Below are 16,530 nucleotides of genomic sequence, written 5' to 3' on the forward strand. Positions count from 1 at the left end.
GATATTGTTGACAGATGACAATACGCCAATTAGCACAAATGGTAAGTTCCGACAGTGCCTAAAAGTGTGCCTACTGGCCGCTAAATGGCAATACCGGTTTCACATGTATACATCTGGTAGCATTGTCTGTTATTGAGGTAGTGTAAGGATTGCTGCTAAAGGTTACTAGTTTTCGTGGCTGAGGAATTTTATCAGCCGTAACTAATGATTGTTACTGATCGTTGCCAGGGAGTTGTATTGATCGTTGCTAAGCGTTTTTATTATTGTTCCCTAGGGGATGTAATTGGCCGTTTCTAAGGGTTGTTATTATCTTTTGCTAGAAACTTGTATGGATTTTCGCTCATAGCTGTTACTAACCAATACTGGAGATTTCAGAGACCATTGTTTCTATTTAAACCGTTGCTAACAGTTATTATTGTCAGTTGTTATTGCTACTCGCTAGGGAATTGTATAGCTTATTGCTAAAAGTTTTAATTAAATATTGCTAATGCGTCTAATTTTTTGTTGCTAAGAAATTGTAATATTGGTTGCTCAGGGTTATTATTGTCCGTTGCTTGGAAATTTTATTAGCCGTAGCTAAATTATTGTTATTGATCATTTTCAGACAATTGTATCGATCGCTGCTGATGCTTGCTAATAATCATTGACAGAGAATGTTATTGACTGCTAACGAATGTTTCTATTGTCCATGATTAGGAAATTGTATTGATAATTGCTGAAAGAGGTTATTAATTGATTGCAGAGGATTTTTTTACCGTTTCTAAGGGTTTTCATTGTTTACTGCTAGGGAGTTGCAATTATCATTTATAAGGGTTGTTATTGACCTTGTCTAGGGAGTGGTATTAGTCATTTGTAAGTGATGATATTGACTGTTGCTAGGGGATGTAATTCATAGTTTCTAAGGATTCTTATTGACCGTTTCTATGAATTGCTATTGTCAATTGCTAGGGTGTTGTATGGATTCTTGCTTGTAGTGGTTAGTAACTACTGTCAGGGGATGTTATTGACTGTGGCTTCGGGTTGATATTGACCTTTGTTAACTGTTATTATTTACCATTTTTAAGCGTTATCATTTATCATCTCGGAAGGTTGTTATGGAGCGTTTCTAGGAAATTGTGATGATCGTTGCTAAAGATAATTAATAAACGATGCTAAGAGATATTATTGAGGGTTGCTGATGATTTTTATTGACTGTTGCTCAGAGTTTAGCTTTCCGTTATCTTGGAGTTGTATTGCTCGTTGTTCAAGGTTGTTATTGACCTTTGCTACAAGCTATTATTAGCCGTTACTAAGGGTTGTTATTGACCATTGTTAAAGAATGTTATTAGCCGTTGCTAAGGGCTCTTATTGACTATTAATCAGGGTTCTTATTGACCTTTGCTAAAAGGATGTTATTAGCCGTTGCTAAGTCTTCTGATTGATCGTTAATCAGGATTGTTATTGTCCGTTGTCTGGAAGTTTTCTTGCTCATTTTGCAGATTTGTTATTGACCTTTGCTAGAGGATGTTATTAGCCGTTCCGAGAAAGGAGATTTGAACTAATTAACTTTGAATCATTTTTGTAATTTTTAAGATCCTAGCAAAAAATTTTCCATTCAAGAATTTATTATAATCCAAGGGGTTAGAAGTGGACACAATCATCATGTAGAACTTTTAGGTGAAAAGAGAACCAAACAATTGAGTCAACTGTTAGAAACAACTTTATAGGATTGCTTAAGGGTGATTGCCAAAAAGTTGACAGTTTAAGAAAATGACATTATCGTAAACAATAAAATTTTTAAAAATGTTGGAAATACTATTTAACAATTTTAATTTTTAAATTTGTATTTTGGGACAGGAGCATGACATCTTAAAAAATGTGGACACTTTTTTTCAAACCATAGCTAATAAAATGGAATGAAAAAAAAAATAAATTCATATTTTCAAATAGTCAAATATTTTTTAATTCTAATATAAAATGTTTATTTCACTTATAATACATGTTCACTGTTTAGTGTGATTAAAGGGGATGTATTTAAAATATTCTATGAAATAAACTTCTAAAAATATGATTTTAATTTTAAAATCATACAGATTAAAAAGGAAGTAAGAAATACTTTGCGTCTATTTCTACTTCGGTGTGGGAAAAGGCAATCCTTTTTCGTTCATATTACTATTATACAGAAAACTGATGAGAAATACTAAATAGGAATTTAATACATAAATGAAATAGCTAAAAGTTGTAAATTGCGGCGCCTTGGTATGGTTCTGTTGGAAAAACCAGATCCTTTAAAGCAGCTCCTCCCAAGTCTAGATTGCGATAAAACTTCTCTTTGAGCGCCTCCACAAATGTATGTACATTATTTCTTGTCGTGATTGCTACAACGCAACCTCCCCACCTGAAAAATAAGAAAAATGTTACGAAAAATTATTTTGGCCGTTAAAAAATACGCCTGGTAACATATTAAAAAATTTTAACTCTTCCCTTCTTAGTTACAGATTACCCAAGAAAGCTTGATCCCCTTCCCACCCTGTGACACAAAACATAGAAATTTACAATCTTAATAAAATTCACAGCGCAATACGCTCTGAAAATACGGAAAATGGGGTAATTTTCCATGAAATTATGAGAATAACAGGGGAATTCCTAGAAAAACAATTAATATTGAATTTTCAGTTAACAATTCAATCAATTATAGCCAAAATTTCGAAAACAAAGAGTTGAAACTTCATGCCAAAGAGAAAGATTTTCAACAAAATGTTGCATTTTAAAGGAAAGAGTTGAATTTTCATCCAAGAAAGACGAATCATCAACTAAGAAAGATTCTACCAAAAAAGATTAATTTTTAAGCAAACTAGAATTTTCCTTCAAAAGAGAGCGACTTTTAAGACGAAAGATGATTTTTTCGAAGACATTTCTGTTTTCAACCATGAAAGATACATTTTCTGCCAAAAATATAAATTTTTAATTTTAAGGATCGAATTTTCAATACTAGAGAAAAAAATGAATTTTCAACAAAAGATTCGAATTTTTAATCAAATAGTTGAATTTTCACCAAAAAATAATTATCAGCCAATAAGCTTAATTTCTAACGAAATAGTTAAACTTTTAAGCGAAATATACCAATTTTCAACAAAAAACTTGCATTTTTAACCTACAAAAATCAATCTTCCACAAAATGGTTAAATTCTTAAACGAGTCAACCAAAAACATTAATAGATGAATTTTCTATCCAAAAAAACAAATGGTCAACAAAAAAAGTTATATTTTTAAAAGAAGAGTTAAATTTTAGACAACAAAGATAACTTTTTTATATAGCAGTATAACTTCCAACCAATTAGTTTTATTTTTACTAAGGAAATATGAATTCTTTTCTTGATATTTCAACGAAAAAAAGAGATTATGATTTTCAATAAAAAATAGTCGAATTTTACGAAAAAGAAGATGAATTCTCAATAAGAAACATATCATTTTATATTTAGACAAAAACGATATAAATTTTGAATAATCAACAGGTTAATTTACACAAAAGTTAAAATTTTCGTTAAAATAGTTCAATTCTCAAGACAAACAGATTAAATTTTAACTAAACAGTTGCACTTTTCACCAAAAAGATAGAATTTCTAACAAAAGACATGAACTTTTAACAGAGAAAGATTTTTTATTCAAGAGAGAGAAAAAATGTTAACCAATTTGTTGAATTTTCTACAAAAATAATGGAATTTTCAACCAAAAACAGTTAAGTTTTTATACTGAGAGGATGAATTTTCTACAAGATAGTAGAAATTTGTACCGGAAAATATGATTTTTCAACCAAAAACGTAATTTTCAAAGTAATAGTATAATTCTAAACCAGAAATAATCAATAAAAAATGGAATAGTTAAATTTACATAAAAAAAATTGATTTTTAATTCGCAAAAAACGAATTCTCAACTAAATAGTTAAATTTTCTTCCAAAAGGTTGAATTTTTAACTAAAATTAATAATTATCTACCAAATCAATTTTCATAAAACTATTTGAACTATTTTTAATTGCATTTTCAACTAAAAACTATCATTTGCTAGAAGTGCTGAAAGCGGGCAGTTCAGCAGATGTGTGACGTATGCTGTTCGAGACAAAAGCGAATCAACGGGTGTTGCAGGCGAGTCGGAGGCAACCGGAAAACTAATAAAAGAAGAGTCAGAAACGACTCGAAGATAAGTCGTTGTTTATTTAGCCCTGTTTATTCTTGAGACAGTAAACCGATACCGGTTACCTTCGCGACTATTTTAGATCTCGGTGGATTTCGTTGTTTCCAACGTTCTGGAAATATACCTCTCAAGTGCCAGGCGAACCATATAGCATAGTGAATGACGTCCTTCTTTGTACGTCAAAGTGATCCTCACCCACTCTGCCATTCAGCAGTTTCTCTATCAGAACTTATAGGGAATACGAGCAGGTAATGGTGGACGGAGTGATCTCTCTGAAGTCATCAGTTAGATCCACAAATTCAAAGCATTGTTTTGGTGAGTTATTCAAGTGTATGTGTGTTCGTGCATGTGTGTGTGTGTGTGTGTGCCAGCCCTAAAGTTAGGCTCGAATTGGTTCGGCGTGCAGCTCTTTTAACACTTGGGAAGTAACCAGCCTCTTCTGAGGGACTCTACAGATCAAGGTGTGTTCTGAACCACCAAAGCTCCGGTAGAAGTAAATAAAAGAATCTTCATTACTGGTTCAGGGATCGAACCCTAGTCCTCCTATACCGCAATCCAGAAGGACACATTACAAAAGTTTTACGTATATGAAACTCGATGAAAAAAGATTAATCGATTTAATGTAGTATTTTTAATAGTGGATACTCTGATACTCGGGACTTGTCCGCAACGAATATATACCTTGAAGTAGATTAGTTTTGCAAACAAATTCCTAAGTGAATTCTAAGTACACAATTTGCTTAGAATTAAGCTAAACAATGAAAATTCAGAGTCTCTGAGCGAAATTGTACTTTTTATTCCACTTAGGGTAGTGGCTACAGTGATTAGTCACTTTTGACCATTATTGGCCACTTCAAAATGATCATATATTAAGAAATATTGACAATTAAAACTCATAATAAATAGCGTGGAGTGTTTTGAGAACTATCTTGCATTGCTGATTAATCAATTTGATTCATTTAGCATTTGCGATGTTTATATTTTAAATATTTATTACGCGGTTGTTTTTACAGAAAAAAGTTTTATTGTTGATGCATGCAATTAATTAAATTTTTATTGCAGTAAACTTGAAGTTTTCCGCGTGTTGGTGATTTTTTCCCGCAACTCTACCAACAACGTAAGTAATTAAAAGTTCAAAATACGATAAAAAGCAGTTCTACCTATAACTTTCGGAGTAATTGCACTTTGAGTGTTTCAGTCGTTCTATCGAGTATTTCATTGAAACCTTACTGCCTCCACTGTCTCTACATTATTTCTATGTGTATTTTCTGAATAACAGAATTGACGCGTTGAATAATTGTATTCCTTATAATAGCAATAAAGACTTATCGAATAATTTTTATATTAAAAAACATTTATTCGAAACCACAATGATATAAGCCTATTACGCCCCCAGAAAAGTGAGAGTTAGATAGCCTTTTACTATACCATTCATGTAGTGGTAGTTAAGTAGTTCCAAACGCCACCCCACAGTGAGTTAAGAAGTTCCACAAATAGCCACTGAATAGCCCCCAAAGAGCTACTTTTAAATTTCGCGCCATATGAAATTACCTATCACAACTCATATAAAAAAACATTTATTTGATAGGACGTTCTCGCACTATTTCGGTAAAGGGCTATCTGAAGCTCACTTTTCTGGGGGGCGCTACTCTTCTAGGGGGTTCCGAATAAAATATCTTACATCACTCATAATATACTATTAAATAAACGTTATCTTAAATTTATGAGACAAATTTATCTTGTTTATTTCTTTATTTACCCGGCTCCAGTGAGTCTTGCTCCAAGTGCTCCACAATCTAGGGCTGCGTTCACAAGGGCGTCAACTTGGGGGTGACTGCACTCATATAACTTAGAGAGGCTCGAATGACTTTCAGACATCAAGCTACCCAATTGGCGAAATTTATCGTTTTCTTCTATACTTGTATCCTCGTTGACTTCACGAAAAGCAATCACTCTTGCTGCTTCTATATAATAAAAAAGTGCTGAATTATTGTAATATTAAATTTCAGTTAATTCTTTTATTATAATTACTTGTACAGTAAATTTCTTTCTCTTATGAGGTGATGAAAAACTTTAATTTTTAAGAGAAAAAACAATTTAATTTTCAACCAACTACTTAAACTTACAACCAAATTGTTTGTGCCTTCAAACAAAATTATCAGAACTTGTGAACAATAGAGATGAAATCCGTATTAAAGATAATATAGTAGAATTTTCATTGAAAACAGTTAACTTCGAACCATAAAAGATCAATTTCGAACTAAAAAATAGTACTTTTCTATCAAAAGATGAGTATTCAAGAAAAAACGAATTTTCTATCTAAACAGACAAATGTTAAAATAAAACTTTAGCAAGAATTATGAACTTCAAATATAATAGTAGACTTTTTAAAATAAAAATAATTAGTTTTTCACCATCAATAAAAAAATCTTAAGAATATTATTAACTTTTCAAAAAATTTATTAGATTTTCAACAAAATAGTTGAATTATTAACCAAAAGAAAATTCCGGATCAAAAATATGAGATAAGATTTGTGATTACAAATAATTAATTTTCAACTATAAATGATTAATTTCTAATAGAAAAAGATTAATTTTCAATCAAAAGACGAATTTTCTATTCAAAAAGATGAATATTACAAAATTTTTGTCAATAAACCAACTGAATTTTTCAACCAAACAGTAGAATTAAGCATTTTTTGTTATTGAAGATTCTAAACTTTATCAATATTGTGTAAATTCTTCTGCCTTCATGGTTTGGAGGGTTGATCTACTTTCGGTAAGGTACAATCTCTGATGATATAGCAGATAAATTAAAAAATTTGAAAAAAAATTTTATTAAAAATAATTAACATTCATCCATAAAAGAAGTTCCAATCATAAAGCACGAGTTTTCTATAAAAAATATAAATGTTAAAAAAAGTTGAATTTTTAATGAAAAAATTGAAATTTTCAATCAAATAATAGAATTTTTAATCAAAAGAGATGTATTTTGAATCTTAAATATAATAATATATAATTAAATTTTCAATAGAATAGTAAAATTCTAATTAAAAGAAATTAATTTTGAACCTAATATATAATGGTAGAATTTTAGAATAAAAAAGATTATTTTCTCTCCAAAAAGGTGATTTCTATTTAAAGAAAATATCATAAAGGTCATACTGTCGATTCAAAAGAACAAATGTTAAAAAACATGTTGAATTTATAACAAACAGAGATAAATTTGCATTCAAAATATAACAATTAATTGTAAACTCAACAAAGAAAAAAAATTAACTTTCAACTAAGAAAGAATAATTTAAAAGAATTTTTTGTTGGCCAAGAATCGAACGAGGCTAATCTAAGGTTTAATATCTCTGCTATCGAATATGTTTAAGTGGATTACTTTTATAATTAATAAAGTAAAATTCCTGAATCATTTAAACCTAATCTAATTGTAGTTTTCTATACACAGTATACGTATTTGTCGAATCTTATTAAAGTATTTAAATATTCCTAAAGACAGTGATTTTGAAATAAATTTGTTGAGCATTTTCTGGTATATAAAAAATAAGATCAATTTTATTAAAAACGAAATTACTAAAATAAGGGATGTGTTAAGTCATTACGCTGTGAAAAATTTATTTTGTAAATTGTTTGAATCGAAGAAAAAAATTACATTTTTAATTAATATTAGCATATCATACCAAATATTCCCTATTTATAGTTTCGTATTAAGATATCCCTAAAGAGGAAGCCTAAAAGGCCTCTAAGCATATTGTTGATAAATTTTCAATCACAAAGAACAAATTTTCTATGAAAAAAGACTTTTCAAAAACTTATCAAAATTTTGGACAAAAAAAAAGACGACATTTTAATAATATAGTCGAATTTTTGACATACATAATTAGTATAATTTCAAATAAATAGTGGATTTTGTGACAAAAAGAAATCGATTCGATAGAAAAAATATAATAGTAGACATTTTAAATAAAAATAATTAATTTTCAACCATAAAAGATGATTGTTCACCCAAATGATAAATTTTCAAAGCAAAAGGACCAATTTTCTTTTTAAAAATACAAATTTCTAACAAAGCAGTTAAATTTTGCATTAAAAGAGATAAGGTCTAACAACAACAAAAAAAGAACAGTTTTTGAAATAAATTCCCGTCTTTTTCTTCGAAGCTCTAAATTTCACCCGAATTGCTGATTAGTCTACGCTAAGAATTCATCTCTTCTTAAGTTATTGATTGAATAAACTGAGCATTGCAATTTAATGACAGCAACTCATGTCTTTTGTTGTATATCATTCCACCATTCAGGCTTTTGTTTAACTCTCATCAATCCCTTTTAAACCGAAAAAATAAAACTCGAGTCTACAAACTCTTTTTAAGCTTCAATTCTGTTGGCGGTGAAATGCAAGTGAACACAATAATAACACAAGTAAACTTGGGGAAAGGGAGTATACGGAAATTCGCAACTACGTTTTTACTGCTTATCCATGAAGAAAGGATTAGTGCTCGGAGTCTACAATGTAGATAATAAAAACGATTATGCAAAGCCAATCCTAACACCTGCAGCTATTAAACACGATCAAACTTGAAAAGGAAAGCTACTCAAACAGATCCAGTTAACTGCACCACAAATCAAGAAACCAGAATTTTTCGGGGACTTGATGACTCTCACTGCTATCGATGTTGTTAGACTTGGAAGGCCAAATCTTAGAATCAATGAGCTTGTAAACTATAGATTACGCAGAGATTAGGAAAATCAGCATAGAAAGCTCTCGGAGATGCTGAAGCTGCAGCCAAAGGTTTAATTATTTCTTCTTGGTCTTTCCAGGAGTACAAAAAGAAGGAAAAGAGAAAAGTCTTTCCAAAGGTTTCGATCCATGGAAACGAAGGCGAAAAAGAATTCAAGGTTGGACAAATTAAAGCCGAGCTCAAAACTGGACGAGGAAACTCTCGGATACCCCAGCTTATTTGTTGACTCTTGCGATTTTCGCCGAGGAGGTGAAAAAGGTGCTCGAAAAATAATTTCACAATCTTCTTTCTTTATAAAAACACATTTCCATGTAGAAAACGGTACAGAAACAACTATAAATGCATAAATAATTTTCTTTACAATTATTTATGTTCTTTTATCTGCTTTTATATTGTTTTTTTTAATTAATTCAGTTTTTAAGTCCATTATCATCTATTATCTTATCTTAGGGATATGTGTATACTCTAGATTGCTCTAACGTCGACTTTGTTGCGAAACATCTAACGCATTAAGTGTCCATCGCCTGACGTTCTCGTTGATGCTCGAAAGAAGGCCTGGGCTCATAACCTGTTGGCGGTGGAATGCTAGTGAACACAATAATAGCACAAGTGAACTTAGTTACATATATGATATGAAATCCACGTATATTTAAAGAAACGTATTACTGATGACAGCATTCATATAGAGACACAATATGAGAAAGCAATTATATAACCTTACAGTTCTGTGTGACTTTATGAACTCAACTCCAGGTCAGCGCGCGCGATCTGACTGCTACGCTCACATGACAAGTCAGTTTAGCGAGGTTGACACACACACTTTATTATACTTCTTTTTACACTTTACACTTCACATGGCATCGTTTCTCTCTCTCTATCTCTCTCTTGAACAAATTCCATTGCGTTTCTGAAGTGATAAATTTCATTATATCGGTAGACTGTGAGGGAAAGTGAACTGAGGGAAAAGGACAGGTGCTTCAATCAATATTGCCTCGCCATTAAAGTTTATGGCACCAGAAGTAATGCAATTTTGTGAGTGATTTAATTGGCGATATCAAACTTGCACTGAGATAACCCGGGAAGTGGGGAGTAACCCATTTGATCGCTGTCATGTAGCTGACGGATCGCCAGACGATGACACAGACCCTCGTCAGCAGGGGAGTTCATCGTATTTATCAGAAGAATAATAAGGAACAGAAAAACATGCACAGTGACGTCAGATGCGAATAATGAAAATTATACATTCATGAGCTCGCATTTTACGATAACATAGCCACACAAAAAAGTGTGCGGATCTGGTAACAAGACACACGTATTCCTATGGATTTTGGGGCGTTGAATTCAAATTCGGTATCAAAAATCACCTATCACGTCATGGTTGAGCCATAACCTCAAAAAATGACGAAAAATCATGCACTGAGGCAAATAAATTTCAAAATAATGCCAGTGATGCAAATTTGCACTTCAAAAACATGTCGACAACTGTGAAGGATCAAACCTTGCATGATATAGACTTATTTAACATAACTTTATCCAACAGAACCTGACCTCACCTAACCTGAATTAACAGAAATTTATTAAACTACACGTAAAGCTCTGGAAGCCTAAACTAACCTAACCTAACCCAACCTAATCTCACGAAACACAATTAAACTGATTGTGTTGTCCTGTTGTGTTTGCGGTACCGTTTGAATCAGCTTGGGCTGCACCTGCAAAGATGTCAAACCTATCTTAACCCAAAAAAGCATGACCTATGCTAACAAAAAAAAACCTAACCTAACCTAACTTAACTTCATGTAACACAATTAAACTTATTGTGTTTGCGGTACAGTTTCATTCAGCTTCGGCTTAACCTACATAGAGGTTTAACCTATCCTAACCTAACAAAGCCTGACCCAACCTAACCTAGCCGAATGAAATTCAACCACACGTGTAGCTATGTAAGCGTACGGTTCTCAGTCTTAAATATGTGCTATAGTTAATAGGTTAACTCGATCTTAACCTGCAAATGAATCTAACTTAACCGAAACTAACGAAATTTTGCTTAACGCAAGACAACTTAACTTAAGTGTTCCCGTTGTGACACAATAAAATTCATTTCATTGCACTACAGGTGGTTAAAAATTTAGACGCACATTACTCATTTGAAGAAACTTAGAACTACAAGTAGAATTGAGGTTAGGTTAGTTTAGGCTAGGCTAGGTTAGATTTATTTCTAGGTTAGGCTCGAGTTGACCCATTCGATGTAGCACACATTTGCTACTGGGAAAATATGCTTCCAGAGCTTTACGTGTAGTTTAATAAATTTCTGTTAATTCAGGTTAGGTGAGGTCAGGTTCTGTTGGGTAAAGTTATGTTAAATAAGTTTATATCATGCAAGGTTTGATCCTTCACAGTTGTCGACATGTTTTTGAAGTGAAAATTTGCATCACTGGCATTATTTTGAAATTTATTTGCCTCAGTGCATGATTTTTCGTCATTTTTTGAGGTTATGGCTCAACCATGACGTGATGGGTGATTTTTGATACCGAATTTGAATTCAGCGCCTCAAAATCCATAGGAATACATGTGTCTTGTTACCAGATCCGCACACTTATTTTTGTGTGGCTGTGTAATCAGCCAACTAACCGTCAAAACGGTACAGAAATTTAGGTTGCAGATGATAGAATTTTGCGGTAATTTATAAGAAGTTACCTTATATAATCAATAAAGTTACAAAAAATTGCCAAAAATTACTAAAAATTTTATAAATTGCCAGAAATTTATAAAAATGTTTAAAATTAAATTTTGGGCAATTTATTACCATAAATTAATGCAATATTATCATAAGTTACCGACAATTTAATAAATTTCTGTAAATTTATAAAAACGTTTAAAATTGAATTTATAAACAATATATTTTTTATAAATATACGCTCCCTTAAAAGGAACAGTTTTCAAGTTATTAGCAATAGGCTTTTTTATATCCTTAATTTTACCGTAAACAATATAAATTATCTTGGGTAGCATTATCGATAACTGCGCCTTATCAATTATAATTATTGTTATCAACAAAAACGCGCTCAATAATTAAGAAAATCGATTTTTTCCTAATTTTTTACCCAGCGTAATAATATTGTTTACGGTAAAATTACCGATGTAAAAAAATGTAGTTGCTGATAACTTGAAAATTGTGGCTTTTGAAGGAACATATATTTATAAAAACTACATTGTTTATAAAGCCGTAAATAAATAATAAGTCGCCGCACGAGAAAATATCACAAAGAAATTATGAAGAAAAAATTATTCTATCAATGCTAGATAAAGGTTTCGCAACAATTTAAAAAAATATTATAACATTGGTAAATCTGGAGGATTATTTTAAACAAATGAAGCGTCTAAGCGATTTCCTCTTAATAATAGCAACTTTTTAACAATAATTTAATGAGAGAAGATTTTATTCGATTAGAAAATTTCTTTATTCTCTCAAGAGATCACTGCAAATATGGAAATTTTGTTAAAAATAATTTGCTTATAACACTATATATTGCAAAAGGTTCATCATACAGAAAAAATTCTACACGCAAAAAACTATTATTTTTGCTCAGCTATGCTTAAAATGATTTTGTGATTTTTTGGTGAATAAATAAGGAAATTGTTGTGAAAAATGGTTTAAACAGAAGTTGCGCCAAATTTAAAAAACCTACTCAAGATATTCTTAATTGATGGGCTTTTTTTTACCTTTCGAAAAAGAATATTCTCGGTGACCTATCGGTGCATACAGAAGTGTTAGTGGCTACCGGATTGTTTGGGCGATTCCATGATTTGTTACTTGCCTTAACAAGTTAAAAATTAGAATAAGTGCAATATCTTATCGTCCTTCATGAGTTTGTAAATTAAAAATATTTTTCAATCTTTGATGATTTTGATGAGGATTTTTTAGGACTATTATAAGAAATTTCAAATTGAAGTTGAAGATATTGTTCCTAAAAATTCCGAAAGCAACTTTTTTAGGTTTTGGATTCAAATAATAAAAAATATGACTTCTAGAAGTTAGGTTTAGAATTCATTTGATCTGAACAAATTCTAGTTACCGAGAATTGGTATTTTAAATTTAATAATTTTTTATTTAATTATTCGTAATTATTCGGTTTTAATTTTAAACGTCAAAAATACGCTGGTTTTTTAAACGCTTCGAAATTGTAGAATGTAAAATTCTTAGAACAATTTTCAGGATTTGTAATATTAAACAACTTTGAATTAAATGCATCAAGAATAAATTCCAAGCAATGCAAAATCTGGAAATGAATTTCTTATGTTCAAGCGTTAAAAATAAGAAGACTTTACAATCAGACAGTAAAGATTAAGTTTTTTTTCGAAGATCTCGGAAAATATTGAATATTTTGGAGTGTGCTTGAAAATTTTTTTTAAATGTGCCAAAATATTTTCAATTGAACTAAAATAAATTACAATAAAGTAATCACTAAAGACGTAGATTTTGAATATCATAATTCTAAATTACTGATTGCAGAATTTAAAGAAAGTGTATTTTTATTCTTATTATTACAAAGGAGAATCCTGCTGACAAGGGTCCTTGACAGCGTCTGTTGATCCCTTAACCGGCAGTTAAAATGTTAAAGAATTTCAATTTACGGTTTTCAAGATGTAAAAAACTAATGTTGAAAGTATTTAACTCAGGATTTTTTATTTAAAAAAACATTTTACGTTATTAATAATTGATTTTACTAGACGATTCTGAACTTTTATTTAAGAAATAACTTGCAATTATTAGATTAATAATTGAATGCTCTTATTGAATTTAAAATCATATTAAAATATTATTTCAGTCTGAATTGTTCCATTTTTAAATGATTTAATTTGAAATCTTTTATCAATAAAAATGTAAAAAAAATATTGAGCAATATCTAACTATTTATCCAAAAAGATCAGTTAGATATAAAATATTAAGAACTCAAAAATTTAAAACAGAATGATTTTAAATAGCCTAGAATTGTTTGAGGTTCAAATTGCTAAATCTAAACTTTGAAAATAAAAGTTTGAATTGTTGCATTTAACCAAATTTTAAATTGTGAGTGAAGATGTTTAATGTTGGGGTGCAATTAAAAATGAACTATTATTAATTTGAAACGAATTGACACAAAATATGATTCCAATGTCCCAAAATTTTACAGTTTTAAGCATTAAAATTCTGCATTTCAATCAGAAAATAGTGCACCGATCATGTATTTAAATTGTTCAATTTTAAAGATTTAAAAAACCAAATAATTATATACTTTTAAAATTGAGACCAAGCAGTTTAAAATATTTGAATCTAAATTATTAAATTTAAAATTGACTAAAATTGAACCCAAAGAATTTAATATATTTAAACATGAAATTATTTAGTTTAAAACTGTATATCAAGGTTTCGAATACGAAGTTTTGCAATTTTTAAATATTTGATAGTGAAATTTAAAATACATAGTGTTTCAAATTAATAAACTTTGAATTCTTTCATAGCTGAATAAATTTAAATGACAAGTCTCAGAAATTAGAGTAGTTTATATACAATTTACAATCCACCCTTCTATATGAAATAGCAAGGTAGGTTTCTTATGCAGATATTTTCGAATACAACTTTATTGATTGAGTAGTGTCATTTGAAAGTTAATGAGTTTTCAAGTTGAATGTATTTCATTTCAAAGGTAGAAAAAAAGTAGGAAGAAGGAATTTGTAAATAAAAAAAAGAAAATGCGAAGAATCGTTTCGGAATGGTAATGACAAGAAGGTCTTTTTCTGCATAACAATTTTTAAGTGGAAATAAGAGATTTTACAAATCTTAGAAAAATTCTAAAGAAAAAATAGGTTTGATCTTTTTTTGTGTTAATGGATCTGTGCAGGCTATTTTTCAGAAGTTTCTAAACACTTCAAATCTAGCTTAATTTATATTTCAGGCATATTACATCCCTTAAAAATAAACTTAAGCTAATTTTAAAGGATTTAGAAAAATTGCAGAAAATATTATAGTCAGTTAAAATGATGTTTATGACTTTTAGAAGTTTAAAAGAAATTAAAAATTATTTTGCAAATTTTCGGAAATCTTTTGAAGTTTTAAAATATGTTTAAAATTTGTTAAACTCCTTAAAATTCTTAAATATCTTATAATACCCAATTCAATTTTTCCTAAAATTTTAAATATATTTCTAAATAAAAAAATTGTTTAGTAATTGTTTTAAATTTTTAAAAATTCTTCATAATCTTCTACATTAATCTAAGGAATCTTCAGAAAACTAAATACTGATTCAAATATTAAAAACTATTTTCAATATTGTAATTATTCTTCAACATTTTCAAAACTTCTATACCTACTAAATATCTTTTAAAATGATTTGAATAACCTGACACTTTTTTGCAATTCTGAGAAATTAAAAAAATTGCCTAAGCGATTTCACTATTTTTTACACTTTTATAAATCTTTAGAAGTGCTCAAATTTTCCCCCAAGATTTATATTTTTTCAGACAGGAACGAATCAAAGTGCATTCAATAATTTCGAAAATTACAATATTGCTTGTAATCTGCAACGAAACCGTTATAATGATTATTATAGATATAATGAAAATACCTTAAATGTACAAGAAGCATTACAAAATTCTAATAGAGACTAATCTCGTGATCGATATTGAGATAGATCCTGAGGTAGATACTGAGTTTAATCAAGAAGTCAATTTTGAAATTAATCATAAATTTATTATCAAAATAAGCCCCAAAATCAGTATCAAACTCAATCCCAATACCATTACTAAAGTCAATGTTAAATTGAGTATCAAAATCAATCCTAAAACCAGTTCCAAAACCCATCACAATGTTCTTATCAAAATCTACTATAAAATCAATCCCAAAACCAGTCAGTATCAAGATCCAGATCAAATTCAAAGTAGAGACAACCTAAAATTCAATATTAAATTGTAGAGGTATTGAAAATAATGAGTGTGAAGTGCTTTTAAATACAGGAGGGGGCCTCAATGTAACCTCATACAGCGTCCTAAGCTATTGGATAGAAAAGAATTCAGATATTATTTCTGAATCGAAGGGGATAACTCCAGGTTTAGTACATACAATAGGTCAAGTCACTCTAAACTGCAATTATCTAGGATGCTCTAGTTTCCAAATAGTATCAGATTCATTTCCACTTGTTTCATTTTATTATGAAGAATATTTCGTTTTACTGCCTAGAACTAAAACTGTAATTTTTATTAGAATAAATGACACAAAAGTGGCACTGGGTTACTTCCACTTGCTTATTGCGGGTATACCATAAAAAATGATACAGCACTAAGAACCGTGATTAATGCCACGATCATCGCTCAACTCGCATTGATACCTGCTTAAGTGTACCCCCACCATTGCCGGGCAGATGACAATTCCGCCACAGCTACATTTGTACCGTTCCCCCACTACGCGGCGTCTACTGACCCTGTCGAGCTGCTGCCAGTGAGCTTGGTCAGCGGGGAGCATTTGTTCCTAATGAGACCTAAAATATGGAATATAAAATTTTTTAAATTTCCCACTTAGTAAATCACAAATATGATATTCGAAATCTACGAATTATAACGATTCCAACGATATGTTGTT

At 30.2% G+C, this 16,530-nt stretch overlaps 1 protein-coding gene across 2 annotated transcripts in view; it reads right to left on the reverse strand.

The window, feature by feature from the left end:
- Positions 1 to 1,983: 1,983 nt before the first annotated feature.
- Positions 1,984 to 16,530, reverse strand: part of LOC117177361 (N-acetylgalactosamine kinase) — a 62,403-nt gene continuing 47,856 nt past the window's right edge. For both annotated transcript variants that reach the window (XM_033367995.1, XM_033367994.1), the window contains 2 exons: positions 5,931 to 6,135; positions 1,984 to 2,377 (listed from right to left, as the gene is read on the reverse strand). In XM_033367995.1, the coding sequence (XP_033223886.1) occupies positions 2,212 to 2,377; positions 5,931 to 6,135 (371 nt within the window). In that variant the 3' untranslated portion in view covers positions 1,984 to 2,211. The remainder of the gene's footprint in view (positions 2,378 to 5,930; positions 6,136 to 16,530) is intronic.

This window comes from Belonocnema kinseyi, chromosome 7, assembly GCF_010883055.1.
Source record: "Belonocnema kinseyi isolate 2016_QV_RU_SX_M_011 chromosome 7, B_treatae_v1, whole genome shotgun sequence".
Lineage (NCBI taxonomy): Eukaryota > Metazoa > Arthropoda > Insecta > Hymenoptera > Cynipidae > Belonocnema > Belonocnema kinseyi.